General features: G+C 54.7%; 1 protein-coding gene across 9 annotated transcripts in view; it reads right to left on the bottom strand.

Annotated features, from left to right (window-relative positions):
• Nucleotides 1-6,017, bottom strand: part of PTCH1 (patched 1) — a 70,713-nt gene extending 64,696 nt beyond the window's left edge. For 3 of the 9 annotated variants that reach the window (XR_015700956.1, XM_087741639.1, XM_087741640.1), the window contains exons 1-2: nt 5,057-6,017; nt 3,253-3,445 (exon numbers count right to left, since the gene is read on the bottom strand). Coding sequence is in view for 2 of the 9 variants with exons in the window: in XM_087741639.1 (XP_087597765.1) it covers nt 3,253-3,445; nt 5,057-5,266 (403 nt within the window). In the remaining 7 variants the exon portion in view is untranslated. The other 6 variants (XM_087741644.1, XM_087741645.1, XM_087741647.1 and 3 more) reach the window with 6 other exon arrangements.
• Between the last annotated feature and the right edge of the window lie 10,431 nt (nt 6,018-16,448).

Below are 16,448 nucleotides of genomic sequence, written 5' to 3'. Positions count from 1 at the left end.
GAAAGCCACTTTGGTATCAGGAGGCTCACAGAAGGCCAAGAGTGCTGGCACAAATTCTGAAGGAGGAAGACTACTACAGGAAAACCGAAAGAATGATGTTTTAGAGATCTGTTTTTCTTTTTCTCTCTTTGAAAGTTTGCCTACCAGGTGGGTTTCTAAACTTCTTATGTAAATACTTCAGCCATAATAGCTTCAGGCCCAGACTACTAATCATTTATCTTGGAATGTGCATGGTCTTAAAACTCATTCAAACTTCACTTCACTTTACTATTTTTAATTAATTGTGTTATGGTTTTAAAGCAACCGTTTACTTCCAGCAAACTTCAGTGCTGTATTATGTTCCATGCTCCGTGGCATTCAGAAATACACCATATAAAACCAGCCTCTTTATGTAAATACTGCCAATTTATTCAGCAGTAATGACTGTAAAAAGCTCCAGTAGCAAATCAAAACTGTTCCTTGAAATATATTGCAAGTAATCTACCATATTTGACCAACATTGCACAGTTGATTCAAACTCTTGGTAAACAAAAGGTAAAGGCAAAAAAAAGACAGCTATTTTAATAAACGGGGCAATTCAGCCACTGCTTCTACTACAAGAAACCTTGATCTAAAAGGTCCCTTAGTATAATAACCGCCATGGAGCGTACTTTAAAGCTGTTAGGACCAGGTGCATACCAGTGCAGAAAAACAAGTTTGGTCACTGCTTTCCACTTCTGCATAGGAAGAACAGCATTTTCCAAACTATCTCTTCCCATACCTGTTCATCTCAAATTCTCACTCTGAGCTTCTCTCTGTAGTCTAGCAACAGAAATACGCAATTGCTATTTGTTAGGTTTATTTGTACAAGACCCTGGTTCACGAGTGGAGCATTTACAGAGTCTCTACCAAGAAAGCACATTTGAGCAAGCCCTTTTGCATAGATGGTCACGTAGTGCTAGATCAGGAAGACTAGAAGTTACTTTAAATTACATCTAGAATATTTTATCTCATCTTAATCAGCCAGCCTTTTTTTGCAATCTAGAAATGCAAGGGTTTCTTCTAAATGCAGAGTTTTAATACCTTTTTTTTACATTACTTTATTCTGACATGAAAACTAAACTCAGTAGATGTGAAATTACATAGGTCAACTCTGTACAACCAGCTGCATTATGAACTCATCTTGGCCATAAAAACCTGAGAGATAAATTTCAACTAGATTTTATAGCAGGGACTTTCCTCCCTCCCCCATCCATGAAGGAATAATGACACGAGAAGAGGACAGTGCAGCAACTGAACTAAGTGGCTATTTTGCAAATCATGTTTTTTCCTTGAGAACTGCATATTTACTGCTGGGCCAGTCATACAGGCATCGTCAGCAAGCAGTTTCTTGGTATTACATGGTTACAAAAAGCACATGGCCTCAATGCGATGGGATCACCCTTCCAAGTAAGTGAACCCCAGTAATATCACACTAATAAACTTCAGGGAAGTGTGCTGGATGGAACTGCAATCACATATTATTTACCAAACACTTAGAGAAAAGCAGAGACAAAACACATATGACCATAAATTGACAAAAGAAACTTTGCCACAACAACCTCACAAGGACTTTGGGGAAAAAAAAAAAAAAAAAGAGTGGAGGAAAAAGAAGGATGTTAACAACTGTTTGCATTAGTATTTAAGGTACAGAGGACCTAGTGACCAGTACAGACTCTGAATGCACATCTCTGCCTACGGATGGGCTCCTGCAGTGCCTGCTCTGTTTCTCAGGGCTGCTGGCAGCAGATATCAACATATTCTGGGCTCCTGGACCACATGGACCAAAGAAAGCTCAGTCGGTAACACATTATTTCCCAAAACAGAAAAACCAATACTCACTAAACTACCCGTGAACCGCATCCTGACCCCAGTATGCCTGTCATCTGCAAGGATGGAATCTGGTCCTATATGCCCTAATTCATCCACAGGGCGGGACAGACCACCTTCCTAACAGCCGCTAACTTTGTTTGCGCTCAGCACGAGTTTTTCCACACACGCACATACAGAGAGCTATTTAGTAATGATTATTTATGCAGCCCTCCATATTAACTTTTATAAGCCAAATTCTGCTGCAAGCGACTTTGACATAAACCCAGAGTAAGTACTGCAGTCAAGGAACTCTGTTTTCACATCAACCCAGCTAACGGGGGGAATGTGATGCTAAGTAAACAATATTTTCCCCCAAGAGAAAAAAAAATAAATAAAGAAAAAAATACCACACCAAAAAAAAAAAAACAACCCAAACCCAAAACCTCCGGCAGCCTGGAGCCGTGCCTCTCCGAGCGGGGTAACCCGCCCGCTCCCCGAGGGACAGAGCGGGCCTGCGAGGGGGGCGCTGGCCGCACCGCTCTGCTCACCCCGCACCCCCGCGCCTCCGTCCGGGCCGGGGTGCGGGCTCTGTTTCGAAAGGCAGCCCGCGAAGCCCCGGCCCCCCCCGTACCGCTCCCCTCCTGTACCAAGCCTGCCTTCCTTACGCCGCCGCCTTCGGGCTGGGCCTGGGGGAGGCGCCCCCCGCCCCGGGCACTGCCCGCGGCCACCCCGCTCCCGGCGGCCGCAGCCGGACAGGCCCCGCTTCGCCTCGGCAGCCTTTTTTTTTTTTTTTTTTCCGGTCCTCTCCCTCCTCTTTTTTATTTTTTTTTTCCTTTTTTCTTCTTCCTTTTACCTTGAGACAAACGCTCCCCCCCACAGTTGAAAGCTGTCCAACAACGGGACCACACACAGGCACCCGCCCCGCCGCGCCGCGCTCCTCGCCGCCCGCCCCCTCCCCCCGCCGCGGGCGCACGCACTCCCAAAATGGCGGAGGGGCGCATCCCGGCAGCGCCGCCGCCTCCCGCCGCCGCCGGGGGACGCGGAGACCGGTCGCCCGCAGCCCCGCCGCCCGGAGAGCCGGGGCGGAGGCGGGGGAGCGGGGTGGCAGGGGGCGGCCCGGCCCGGCGCCCCCCGCGGAGCGCACGGCCTGCCGCCGCGGCCCCCCGCGGGCGGGGAAGTGGTAGGCGCCGCCCGGGGCCGCGCGCCCCGGCCCCAAGCCCGCCGCCCGCCTCGACAACCGCCCGCCCAACCGCCCCGCGCTCCGCCGGCTTCCCCGCGGCAGCCCGGCCCCCGCCGGCGGCAGGCCCGCCTCGGCCTGCCCAGCCGTACACACGCAGGCGGGCAGGCCGCCCCCCGCCACCGCTCAGGCCGAGCGTACCCGGCCGGGCAGGCGGGGCAGAAGGAGGGGGACCCCGGACTTACCTTCCACCCACAGCTCCTCCACGTTGGTTTCGAGATTAGCTGCCCTTAATCCTACAGCGAAAGCCCCAAATATCAGGAGGCCGACAACCAAAAACTTCCCGCAGTTTTTCTGAATGTAACAGCCCAGTTTAAATAGCAGTCTCTGAAACTTTGCTCGCAGCCACAGCGGCGCTTTCCGTCCCGTCGCCTTCCCCTGCAAGGCAAGAAGAGGTCAGTAGTTGAGGGGCTGCGGCAGGCCGCCGCGCCGGACGCGCGCCCCCGGCCCAGGGGCAGGCGGGGAGAGCCCCCCGGCCCCGCTGGCGGAGCACGGAGGGGGCACCGCGGGCGGCTCAAGCGGGCGTCCTTCCAGCAGGGCCCTGGCCCCGCCGCCCCCGGCCGCACGCACAGGCCCAGATGTACCTGCTGGTAGCCGTCCTCGCCCCGCGCCAACACGCGGGCCGGGGGCGACGCCACCGCATCGGAGCCCGGCGCCCTCGCCTACGCTGCCCGCCCGCCAGGCTCTTGGCGTGCCTCAGGCGCTGCCAGCAGCTCGGGCTGCGAAGCGGTCGCGCCGGCAAGACCCCGCGGCGCCAGGGCAGAAGTAACCACTGCCGATGCACCTCAACAGCCACAAGAAAGAAAAAAAGTCCCTTTTCCTGCTCTCCTTAGGCCTCTGAGGGGCTGGGGGGCGGGGGAGGGACGGTGGTGACGGAAAGCTACTCAGTAGCCGTTTGCTGCCGTTTCCCCCATTCCCAGCTCCTAGCAAGGGTCTGGTGCTGAGGCAGGACCCACGTGGTGAGCAGCGCCGTAAGATCAGAAGTAATTCATTTCCATAGAGTTTGGAGACGCTGTGTGATCTGAATTAGGAAGTAGAGCAGCCATCTGTAAGTTACGACAATATTTGTGAACGGAAGAGGGCAGCCACATGGATTTTTTTTTTTTTTCCTCCTCCTTTCCCCCTGCTTACAAAGCCTAGAAATCCGCTCCCCGAAGCGCAACCGTCCCTGCAGCAAGGCGCAGCGTCTCGAGGTTGTTTACTTTGAGCATTTTTTTTTGGCCGGCGGAGACCGGCGGCCGGGGCCGTCCCTCCGCCCCGCCCGGGCCGGGCCGGGCTTGCGGGGCGCTCCGGCACCTCCCGCCCTCCCCCGCCGGCCCCTCCGCCGCCGCTCCGCGGGCACCGGCGCGACCTGCGCGGCAGGACCGGGGAGCGGGGGGGCGGGGGAGACACGGACACACGATTTGTTTACGGCCCTCGCTTCCCCTCCGACCGCCGGGGGGGGGGGGGGGGGGGGCAGAAAACGGCTGCGAGCTCTCTCTGCTGGGGGACCCCTCTCCGAGTGCAGTCGCCGCGCCGGCGCTCGGCGGAGAACTTGACAAAAGCACAGCTTCTGCCAAGAAAGCGGCCGCCCGCTTTCTCCCCCGTCCCGGCCGGCAGCGGGTGTTGCCGAGGCGGCTGGGCGCTACGAGGGGACGGCGAGGCCGAAAGGAAGCGGAGGGGGAGCGGGGGGAGGCCGGCAGCGAGCTGAGGCTGCCTCGGGAAATGGTTAAGAGAGGAGAGCTGCGGCTCGGCAGCGCAGGCGGGCACCGGGGCAGGCACAGGCGAGAAGGAAGGGAAGGAGGGCACTCTCTCCCGCACTGAAGAGTCACAGACGTCCCTCTCTTTTTCCCAGCATTTTATTGGTGGCTGTTTCATTTCCATCTCCTCCTTCCACCCCCGCGAGAAAACACACCACCTCCCTCCTCCTCCTCCTCCTCCTCCCCCGCCGAAAAACAGCACTAGCACTAGCGCGTATCTCTGGAAAAAAGAGTGAGAGATTGAATGCACCTTTGAGATCTGCTCCAGGGCGAAAGCCGCATCGCAGTAGCTTGGCCGCTGCAGATACTCCCGGTCGGGCGCCGCGGCGCGCCGATTCCCTCCGGTCCTTCGCCGCCTGCCGCCGCCGCCGCCGCCGCTCCTCGCCGCCCGGCCGGGGTGGCCGCCGCCGCCCGCGCTGCTGCTGGTCTCCGGCTCCGACGCGTTACCGGCCGAGGCCATGTTGCCGCCGCCGCCGGCGGGACGGGGGAGCTGCCGCTGGCGCTGCCGCCGCCGCGGCGGCGGGGCCCGGGGGCCCGGGGGCGCGGCGGGGCCGCGGGGGGCTGGCGGCGCTGCGGGCCGCGGGCTGCTGCTGCTGCTGCTGCTGCGGGGGCCGCCGCCGCCGCCGCTGCTGCTGCTGCTGGGGCTGCTGCGGCGCGGCCGCCTCACGCGGGGCGCGGGGCGGCGGCTGCCGCCGCGGCCGCTCCGGCCGAGTCGCTGCCCGCGCCTCCCATTGCCACATCGCGCGCGGACCCCGCGCTGCAGGCGGCCGCTCCCCGCGCCCGGCGAGGGCGGGCGGGCGGGCGGGCGCGACCCCCGGGCCCCCCCGGCCGCCGCCGCCGCCGCGCTCTCCTCCGCTCCCGTGGAAATCGCCTCCTCCGGCCGCCGCTGCCTCCGGGAAGCCGCTGTCCGCGGCGGCGCTCAGCGACGGCGGCGCGGCGGCGGCGCGGCGGGCCGCGGCGGCTGCTGCTGCTGCTGCTGCGCTGCCTGGCCGCGCTGCACCATCCTGCCTCAGCGCCGGGGTGCTTCCCGCGGGCCGCGGGGCCGGCGGGGCTCCGCGGTCGGCCCCGCCGCGGCGGCGGGCGGCCGGCTGCCTGGCGCTCTCCCCCGGCGTGTGCGCGGCAGCACCGAGCTGCAGCCCCTCGGCTCAAGAGATGAGATGAAGAAGAAAAAAAGGACTCTCTCCATTTGGATAAAGAGGAGGAGGGGTGGAAGGGGGGGGGAGTATGAGAGGAGAGAGAGCGAGAGAGGGAGAGGGAGGAAAAAAAAAAAAAAAAAAAAAAAAGAGCTGAAAGCCCGCCCCCGGGGCTGTCAGATGGCTTGGGTTTCTGCGAGGCGATTGGCTCGGGGAGGGCAGAAATTACTCAGCAAACATGACTATTATTAGCTGCTTAGCAACAGCTCACCAAAGTAGAGAGACCACCCAGGCCGGCAACCCTTGTGTGTGCATCTCCAGCTTCAGGGGGAGCCTTAAAGAGATCCAGCCTTCTTTGCATGCAATACTTCCATTAAGGAATGCCTTCCCCCCCGCTTTCTTCTTCGTTTTCTTTTCAAGAAAGTTTTCTCCCTTGTTTTTTCCGCCCGGGATGCTTGCGGACACATACACGCGCGCAACTTTATCGCGATCGACGCGCAGAAACACATTTTTCCCTTCTAAGAAAGAGAGGGAAACGGGGGGAAAAGCAGCATTAAACGATTTCTAAAGCCCTTAAAAGAAAATCCTTTTAGAGGCACCTTGGCCTCAAGCTGCAACAAATACTGGGAGGTCCGAGCTGAATTCCCAGGCTTGCAGAAATAATGACAGGGTGGTGGATACTGCGGTAGAAAGTGCCAGATTTTTCTCCCTCTCTCTTTTAACTAAAGAGGAGACTTAGTTCCTTGCAAGAAAACCACTCCGTCCAGTTAGAAAAACACAATGAAAACTTAACACTTGAGGGATTTAAAGCCGCGCGGTAGCTAGCCTGTTTCAACTTAGGGCTCATTCTTTAACTGAAACCTGAGGAAAGCCAATTTTAATATGTTTTTAGTGTAAAAGTCCATGAAACGCAGCCTGCCTGGCCGCGCTAAACACTTCTTGAACTATGCGCGATTGTTTACTTTTTTGGCACCGCTTCTCCCCGTCTCTGTTCATTGAGAATCAGCCATTAATCGCCGCCCTTACGGCTGCGCGCGTTCCCCCGGCCCCGCGGGCTGCGCGCCCCGGCCCCCAGCGCGGCTGCCCGCGGAGGCTCCGCGCCCCGCCCGACCTCCCGGCGCACCGGCGCGGAGGCCAGCGGGACACCGGCCCCGCCGCTCCGCCACCGGACCGGCCCGGCCCGCGGAGGCGCTTTTGGGGGGGCGTGGGGGGTGCTGCCGCCGGCAGGGCGGCTGCTGCGCGCCCGCGGAGGACCGCGGCTGTCAGGCGCGTTCGCTGGGGCGAAAAAAAGTAGTTTAGAGAAAAAGAGGGGAGTGCGGGGACCCGAGGTGCGAGGGGGAGCCCGGGCAGCCCCCTGCCTGCTCCGGCGTCCCGCCCGCCGCGCCGCGGGCACCGCGCACCTCTCCCCTCGGCCCCGCCACCCGTGCGCCCGGGGCGGCGGCCGTGGGCCAGCTCCCCTCGGCGGGGCCGGCGTGCGCCGGCGGCGGGGCCGCCCCGGCCGGGCTGCCAGACGCACGGCCCCGCCGCCGGCAGCGGGGGCGGGCACCGCACCGCACCGCCCGTGCGGAGGCTCCCTTCGTGAAACTGCCCAGGGGCACCCACGGACGGGGGCTTTCCAGGGTCACGGCCGCCGGCGGGGGGGTCCCTTTTCCTTTCCGCTCCGTCCCACCTCCGTCTTTCCCACACTGGGAGACCTGCCTCCCTGAAGGCCCGGCCTTGTGCTCCGCAGGGGACTGTCCCCAGGAAAGCTGCTGGGAGCAGCACGCTGTCGGACACGCACCCGTAGGGGCCATAAATACGGCAGAAGGAAACCTAAAGGGCGCGGAACTGGAGGCTGTTTTCTGTTGGAGGCTGAAACCCGCACCTGGAATGCAGTCGGCCACCTCTCATTCAAGTTTCTGCTTGGGAAAGTGACCGTTCATCTGGCTAGGAACTGACGTGCCACTGCTCCTGCCCCTGCTCGGCCTCGGCGGCTCCGACGGGGTGGCAAGGCTGGGGGATGGAGAAGGACAGGACGGGCGGAGAAGTGCTTTGGCTTGGTCTCCCAGCAGGCTCCAAAAGCGGGGAAGAGTGTCCCTTCAAGCACCTCGAGCCCCCAGAACTGCCCTGCCTGCCTCCTGCCTGCCTCCTGCCTGCTCGGCTTCACACAATAGCCCAGCATCCGTCAGTCCTCGCTCCTGGTTCCAAAACTCAGTCTTGAAGACTCAAATTTAACAAGCGCTATCTTAATCTCCCCTCTTTCCCTGTGGTCTGGAGGGATTTTTTTTTTTAAAGCATACACAAGAGATGAATTACTGCAGGGATCTAATTGGCCTTGTTTCTGTTTTTTTTTTTTTGTTTGTTTGTTTTTTTTTTTTTTTTTTCCTTAAGGAAGAAGTGTCAGTGTAAAAGTCTCCACTTGGGTGGTCAGAGCAGTGGCTGCCCCGAATTTGCCTCATAGCTGATGCCTGCGTGCGACATTCCTGGCGATAATGTTGTTCCTAATCAATCTGCCCTTATTTACATTTGTAAGCACTGCTGGCTGTGATATGCATTCCCTGTGTGTGCAACTGCTCCTCCACACCAAGGGCTTTTCCCATCTTCAGCAACCCGCAGAGATCCCACAGATTTCTTATCTCAGACTTGCTCTGTGGCAAAGGCCTGGCAAGGTGTCTCCTTGCTTAGAGTGGCTGCAGTCTGCAGCCTTTTATACCTGGTCCTCCTGGTTCCTGGACAGCCAAGGCTGGTGTACAAGAATCTCAGGGCTTTGGTCATACGTAGCGGCTTTATTTTGTAATGCTCTGCCTCTTACTCAGGTCACTTTTGTGCTCATAACCCCGAATACTGCAGAGCTTCACACCTTCCCCAGCCAGATGAGGGGTCAAATCCAACAGAGGTTAATGATGGGTAGCAGGTATTTACACTGATTTTACTTTAACACATTTTTCCAGGTTGCCTGTGGCCTGCAGACACAGCACCAAGAGCGTTGCGCTGCTGGAGCATCTGATTACCTTAATAAAGAAATGACGCAGAAATGAAGCGCTGGCACTTGGGCTTCCTTTCGTAGGGGCTACGGGAGAGAGCTGACCATGGCAGAAGGAGGACTTGAGGGAAAATAACCTGATTTTGTCTATTCCCTCAGATTTCTGTCTCTCGCACAGGTTCTCATCGCGCCAGGGCCCAGGTCTGCCCAGGCCCCAAGCTCCACGCGCACGCCTGACGCTGGCTTTGATATCAGAGAAGGCCATGGGGCAGAGCCTTCGCTGGGTGCTGTCGGGCAGCCTGCGGCCGGGAGCCGCTGCGCAGGCCAGCACCGCCGCGCAGTGCCCGCGCCTGGGGAAGGAGGTGGCAGCATGAAGCTGGCCCTCTCCCCCTCCTCAGCCCTGGAAGAAAGGGAACTGCTCGAGCCAACTTGTCAAAATAATGCGGCTAATTACCCCTGATCTCCTTTAATGGAAAGCTGCTCTGCACGCCACAAAGGAGCAAATGAGGGATCTACAGCACCAACCCAGGAGCGCTGGCATTTTCTTCCGCGGAGGGCTGCGGGGAAATGTGCCTCCAGAGGAGCCTCCGAGGTTGCTGGGCTCCTCTGGCGCAGCAGTGGACTCCCAGGGGAGGACCGGAGCGCCCGGGGAGCTGCGGGGGACAGCGGCGGGAGCAGCCGCCCTCTCCCTCCAAAAGCTGGAGGACATCCCAGCCCTAGCAGACCTTGTCATACTCCGCGAGGGGCTTTAGCTCTATAAGCCCAAGTCGTCTTCAAAACAGATCCTTTTCCTGGCAAAATGCCCTGCCACTTGCAGGACTTTAATGTGCATAGAGGAGGGAAAGTTACACTGAACAGTTTTTAGCCAGTCCGGACAACACCGGGTCTGTGTAACCATATAGCTCGTCTTGCATTTGGCAGAAGGCAGGGCATTCATTTTCATGATCTCTGCCACCGGGTCTTGCAGAAAAAAAAGCTGAGCGACACGATCTCTTTGACCCACTGCTGGAGCAACAAATTTATTAGAGATATAGGCGTGAGAAATGAAAAGGAAGTAAAACAATTCAGGCTCATTGTATGTCTTTCTTTCATACTGCTAATCCGGTTTACACATCACGCCTACATGTCTCAATAGGGCTTTATACACTGTGGCAAAGGCAGAACAAAATAAAAGGTGTGTGTGTGTGTGTGTGAGTGTGTGCATGTGTGTGCATGTGTGTGTGAAATAAGGATGAAAACAGAGAAGCCCAAGACATTTTAATTCAGAGCGGGCTGCCAGTTTTATATCTACCGGCTCTTGAAAGCAAATAGATTTTAAAGTATTCCTCCTCCTCCCCCTCCCTCCTCAGCCCTCACATTTCTCAACAATACTACCTCCTGTCCAGATACAGTGTCGGATTATAATCCAGACACACAATGACCCTAATAGCCCTAACCAGAAATTAGATACACCTATCAGACTGGTGCCAAAACAATGTGAGAGACCCTCTAACCAGAACTGGTAAATGCCGGCTGGTCAAGATACCCACCTTGCCCCGACGTTTCTTTTAAAACCACCCGATGACACCAGACGTCTCCCCCATTCCCCTCCCCTCTTTTGTCCCCCTCCCCGCCCCCCACCCCCCCACCCCCCCGATCTACCTCCCGTACGGGGGCTAAGGCGAGGGCCGGGGCAGATGTGCCACTGGACATCCTCCGGCCTCCGGCCCCTGGGAGCAGTGGGACAACACTCCCAAGACCGATGACAGCAGCGCTGTACCAGTCCCGATGGTGCCAGGTACCAACCACAGGGAGAGCCCGACACTACAGCCGGCGGCTGAAGCCACCGTTCCGCTTAACCTAAGGCGCACCACGTATCTCACTGCTGTAGTCGGGGAGTGGCTGTCCCTCCTTTTCCGTACAGCCAGCTGGTTTCAGCAGCTCCCACTGACTGCGGGCATTCCGCCTGAGTCGCAACGGGAGGGGAAGGGCTCCTCAGTGCACCTCGCTCTGTTGATGCAGGGCCCTCTTTAGCTTCCCCGAGCAGAAAGAAGACGCGAACTGCATCCTCCCTGCGGCCCCCGTCCCGCAGCACCCGGCCCGGGCGGGGACCCTGCTCCCCGCACGCCGCGTTGTTCGCGCCGCGCCTCACGCAGGTGCCGCGGTGCCGAGACCGGGGACCCGGCCGCAGTCCTCCGCGGGAGGGCAGGGAGCCACGGCGGCAGCGCCCTCCCGTCAGCGGCGGGCCCCCCCGCGCCCCCGCCCCGGCAGCGCCCGGCCCCAGCACCCCCGGGCCCGGGAGCCGGCCGGGCCAGGGGCAGAGCAGCGCCCGGCCCCGGGGGAGCGCCGCCGCCCCCCGGCCCCGCCGCCGGGGCCCGCACCGGCCCCCGTCCCGCCCTGCCCGCCCGTGCCCCGCGGTGCCCGCCCCGCTCGGGCTGGACCCGGCGGCCGGGACCCGCAGCCCCGGGCCCCGCTGCCCCGCCACGGCGGAGGCCCCGGGCCCCCGGCGGCTGGAGGGAGGCTTCCCCCGCCCCCTCCGCCAGCCCCGGCCCCGGCCGCCAGCGGCTCCGGCCAGGGCCCGCACAGCCCCTCCAGCACCGCCCCGGCCCCGGCCCCGGCCCCGGCCCCCGGCCCCGTCCGCTGGGTGCCGCGGCCCCCGGCCCCGCTGCCGCCCCGGCGGGGCCCGCCGGGGATGCACCTACCATCGCTGCCCTTGCCGGAGCCGCTCCTGGGGAGCCGTGCTGGAGGGCTGGGTGCGCCCTCATCCACTGGCACTGGCGGCTTCAGGGGGACATCAGTGTCTTCTTCCTCTGTCCTTCTCCCTTTTATCTTCCTTTCTTTCCTCCTTCCTTCCTTCCTTTCCTCCTTTCTTTCTGCCTTTTCTTTCTTTCTTTCCTTTCCTTTTCTTTCTTTTCTTTCTCTTTCTCTTTCTTTCTTTCTTTTTCTTTCTTTCTTTCTTTCTTTCTTTCTTTCTTTCTTTCTTTCTTTCTTTCTTTCTTTCTTTCTTTCTTTCTTTCTTTCTTTCTTTCTTTCTTTCTTTCTTTCTTTCTTTTTCTTTCTTTCTTTTTCTCTCTTTTCTTTCTTTCTTTCTTTCTTTTTCTTGCTTTCTCCTTTTAGTTCCTCTTTCCTTCCTTCCTTTCGTTCTTCCTTCCTTCCTTCTTTCCTTCCTTCCTTCCTTCCCTCTCTTCTCCTTCTCCTCCTCTTCCTTCTTTTTTTTTTTTTTTACCCCAAAGGAACTGAAAGTGTAAAAAAATAACCCTCCTAGGTTGCAGGCATTCTGCAGAGTGCTGGAAAGCCTCACAATTACATGCCTGTTTCTATTAAGCAGCTCCATCGTCCTCCATGTGGGTGGTCTGGCTCTCAATAGGCAGGACCTGTCAGGGTCACGTGACGAAACCCGCAAACTTTACCCCTTTACAATAAACTTAAGGGGAAAAAAAAAAAGCGAAGGAAGGGAGAGCCCCGCGCCGCCGCCCCGGCCCCGCCGCGCCCCGGCCCCGGCCCCGGCCCCGCCGCTCCCCCGCAGCAGCGCGGAGCTCGCAGGTCTCCTTCAACCCCCGCCTTCGCTCCCTGCTCCCACCTTGGGTTTCAAGGGGAGGGAGAGCGTGAGAGGGGCCAGGTGGCGGACTGCGGTTTCCCCGTCAAAAGAAAGACGTGGCTGGATGTGTAGGGAGAGGAGAGGGAAGCGGAGTTTTCTTCTGGCTGCTGGGCGCCCTGCGCTGCACCTGATTTAGTATGTTTGGTTCTGAAAGGTTTATGCCTGTCCTGCTCATTTTTGCTAGAGGTCACTAGAAAGTCAGCTTTCAGGTGGGGAAGTAGCGCAAAGCAAGGAAGTTAGCTCCAGTGAATAATACCTGAATGCCACTGGGGAAGAGGACGGCGATTTTCTTTTTTAAAAGCAACATTTCCTTCAATAGTTACAAACAAGATATTAACACTGCAGAAATTTACTCCTACCTTTTCAGGATCTTGTGGTGGCTGAGTATCATTACAGCATCTGAGAGAAGTGATGTTAAGTGTTCCTCCCAGATTAGGGCACTTTGCAAGAAATAAATGGTGTGCGGTGGAAGATATGTTACTAATTGTTTATGGAAGATCCTTTTGCTCTAGTCAGTCACATTTGATTTGCTATCAGATTTGGTATATCCACAACGTATTTTGAGAATAAAATATATTCCATATTGCCAAAGTCGTGTGTCCAAGTTGCCCAGACATTTCTGTTTGCGATACATTTAGAAAACATACTTCATGGTTGGGTTCAGTGATTTCACACAACTTTTTTGGATACCCTTTAGCCATGTTTTATCTATATCGCTCCTGTTAGAGAATTCCACTAACAGAAAATAATGTGTATTTTACAGTCATACGTTCACTATCAAGAATATAAAAACATTATATAGGACATCTCATGATCAGATTGCATTAAACAGCCTAACTCCATACATACTCTTATCTGAATAAAACCAGGCTAGGCATCAAAACAATGAGCAAGAAGGATATTTTGCCTACAAAAATGTTATGTTTTTTACATGACAGAGGGGCTTGTGTCAATGATAAAGAGTTGGAAGACCATGGGAAAAGACATTTTACAGGATTTTTAAAGAGTACATGAAAAACATACATAACTTTTTATGGCCTCACTGATCAATCACAGAGTTAGATTACTGAAGCAAAAGACAGACAGCAAGGGTAGAGGGTGCATAAATGTTATGGTTGTGATCCTCCAGTCTGTCCTCCCACCCAACACATTCAATCTTAAATTTTCCAGAGAAACTCGTCATAACTCCTGATAATAAGTTCCAGTGGTTTCTGGCTCCACATGTTGGACAGGATAGTGTCCACAGTGCCTAGCCTAACCACGCCATGTAGCCACAGTACTGTTATTTAAGCTGGTAGGAGGCAGAACAGCAGAATAGTCACATGAAGAATGAGCAATTATCCTGCTAGGGCAGAGAAGTGGGGTAAAGCAATGCAATACGTTAACTGTGCAGTTTTAGAAAGAGGTGTGCAGTACAGACAAAGAATTCGAAAAAATACAAGAATTGGGATGTTAGTGCAAGTTGGGAAGTATCAGAGAAAATAACCAGAGAAATATAAGACTCCTCACTTGTTCAACATCAAAAGTACATCAGTGGTAAATATCATAGCTTTCATTGCCTCTTTCTTTTGCCAGTCTAATTCCTCCAGTTACTTCTGCACTACCCAGTAAACCTGAGTCTTCGGCACCCCATAGCACTAAAGTTCCTAATGTGTTTGGAAAAAAAAGCATAATCAGACATGAACTGACCAGACACGTGGCACAAAGGAAATAAGAAAAGACACATGTATGGGGATCACCAAGAATATTTCAGAACAGGAGGGCAGAGGTAACAGTGCCAGTTTCTTCATTCTCTAATGCAGCTATTTAATCAAAGATGTTACATATAGCTGAGAGATTAAACAAGGGAAAAAGTACTTCATAACCATCCTGTTTTCTACACTATTTCCCTAAGCACCTCCTACTAGACTCTGTTGGAGGCAGCATGCTGGTCGGGCTGGGGCTTCACATGACACAGTGGTTTTATTTATGGTCTTATATAGCAAATAGTTTGGTATTTTGTCTGTAACTTCACTGAATTATTATTTGCTAATAGTAGCTATTACTAAATGGTAAGTAGCAATTTACATCTGTATATGTATACCTATTGGAACTCCGGGGGAAGAAAATAGATCAGTTACTGTGCAACCTATACTCTCAGCAGAAGTAATGATTACAGTCCATTGACAGGAACCTTTGAAAACAGTGGGGAGTAAAATTCATAGCCTGGCAAACATGAACCATCATGCTGTCCTCAATAAGGAGAGATCACTGTGTGCGCTCCCATTCGCAGATTTAATTGTTACGAAGTGGTTACTCAAGTGTGAAAGCTCAGAGGCTTCTGGCAGGTAGTTCCCCATGGCACCTCTCACACAGCTTCCTAGCGCAGACAGGTAACCCTACAGTGGCCAGTGCTGCCACATTTACTCCACTGATAATTACAAATAATAATCTGGAAGTTCATTCTGGTTCTGCTTGGATGTCAGCGCTTCACAAGGGAAGGGAAAGTGAAAAAATTAAGTCAAAGCTGATTTTGCTGCTGAGAGCCAGACATCCTTTCTCTAAACAGGATCCTGCTGCAGTCCTGCTCTCCCTTGTCCTATTTTATTTCCCTTTGGTCATATACTAGTAAAGCCTGTATTTCAATCTCATTGTGTACTTTCCTTCTGAGGCCACTGTTGAGAGTCTTCAGCTCAAGCTATCTTGGTTGTAACTACAGGTGGTGCCGCCAAGAAAACCATCCTGAACACGTGACAAGGCCACAATGTCAATGACCATGTGTCACACATCCATTGGCGACACAACTAAGGCAGAGAGCTAGCTAAGATTAAGAGAGTCGTCTTCTAGTCTTGCTGTGCTCAGGGCAGCCTCGTGCCTGGATGAGTGAACCTGGTGCCCAGTACCTGCAGATCTGATGCTAAAGTGAAGCATGTTTCCAACAATTTTTTTTTACGAAAAGACACGCTTATTACTTCAGTGCTGAACCTTATTATCAAGAAAATGTCCCATGGTTTTCAGGCCTGAGTGTGTTCATCTTTGGAGCAGAGAAAGGAGAAAGGAGAGAGGGAAAAGGAAGACACTGACTGCTTTGCTTTCATTTGTTATAGAGATGGGAAGAACAGCTGTGGATGTTAAGTCTGGTAGTGCTTTGCTACTTGTATCATGAGTATCTTGCAGGCAGTTGGTGATTTATGAAAGCCTAGGAAAAGAGATGTTCCTCATGATGATCCACAGCTGGTCCAAATAGTGTGGAATCAAGGCTCATGCACAGCACCTCTCCCTACAGACCCTAATGTGGAGTTTGCCTTATTTGACAGTGCGGCATTTTTTGACTCGTGCTTAGCATCGAATCCACTATAATCCCCAGACCCTTTTCTGCATTATCCTTCCCCGAAGCCTTCACTTTAAGCATCTCTATATGTCACTGCAAAACAGTTCTATTCCACCTTTTTGTATCATATTCAGCTGTTACGAAATCTCACTATTTTCTTAGCCATTTTACTTTAGTATCATATTGCAATACAGTAAGCTTTCCAGTAAAGTTTGTCCATTATCAATGAAAACATGAAATGTTTTACCTTACCTCTGTTGGGCCTTGTTAGAAAAAATATGCTTGTTAATCTTGCAAGTGAACCCAAAATTCACTAACTTAATTTAAAGATACTGCTAAAATTTTTTTGATTAAGAGTAGTCCAAAAATTAATAAGGGTGGGAGTTCAGCTGCTGGGAATTAGCCCGTCTTCCATAAGCCATCAACAGTATATGATTTACATTGCTAATTAATTGACTAACTAAAACTGATGATTTAGTTTCAGAATGTCACATGAAGGGTACAAGACCCAATGTCATGTCAAGGATTCCCACCATACTAACAGAAATGTAGAACTGAGGGAAGCTCTTTGCAGGAAACGAGTAAGTGGTCTCCAGGCTGCACTCTCAGTCCATCCCTGGCTTGGTACTAGCTCAATAAACCTGAGAAATGTCTTAGGCC

This window comes from Nipponia nippon, unplaced genomic scaffold (assembly GCF_047370975.1).
Source record: "Nipponia nippon isolate SJK-2023a ecotype South Korea unplaced genomic scaffold, ASM4737097v1 scaffold_8, whole genome shotgun sequence".
Taxonomy (NCBI): Eukaryota; Metazoa; Chordata; class Aves; order Pelecaniformes; family Threskiornithidae; genus Nipponia; species Nipponia nippon.
The sequence above is the reverse complement of the archived record's forward strand: the minus strand, read 5'-3'. Positions and strand labels throughout refer to the sequence as shown.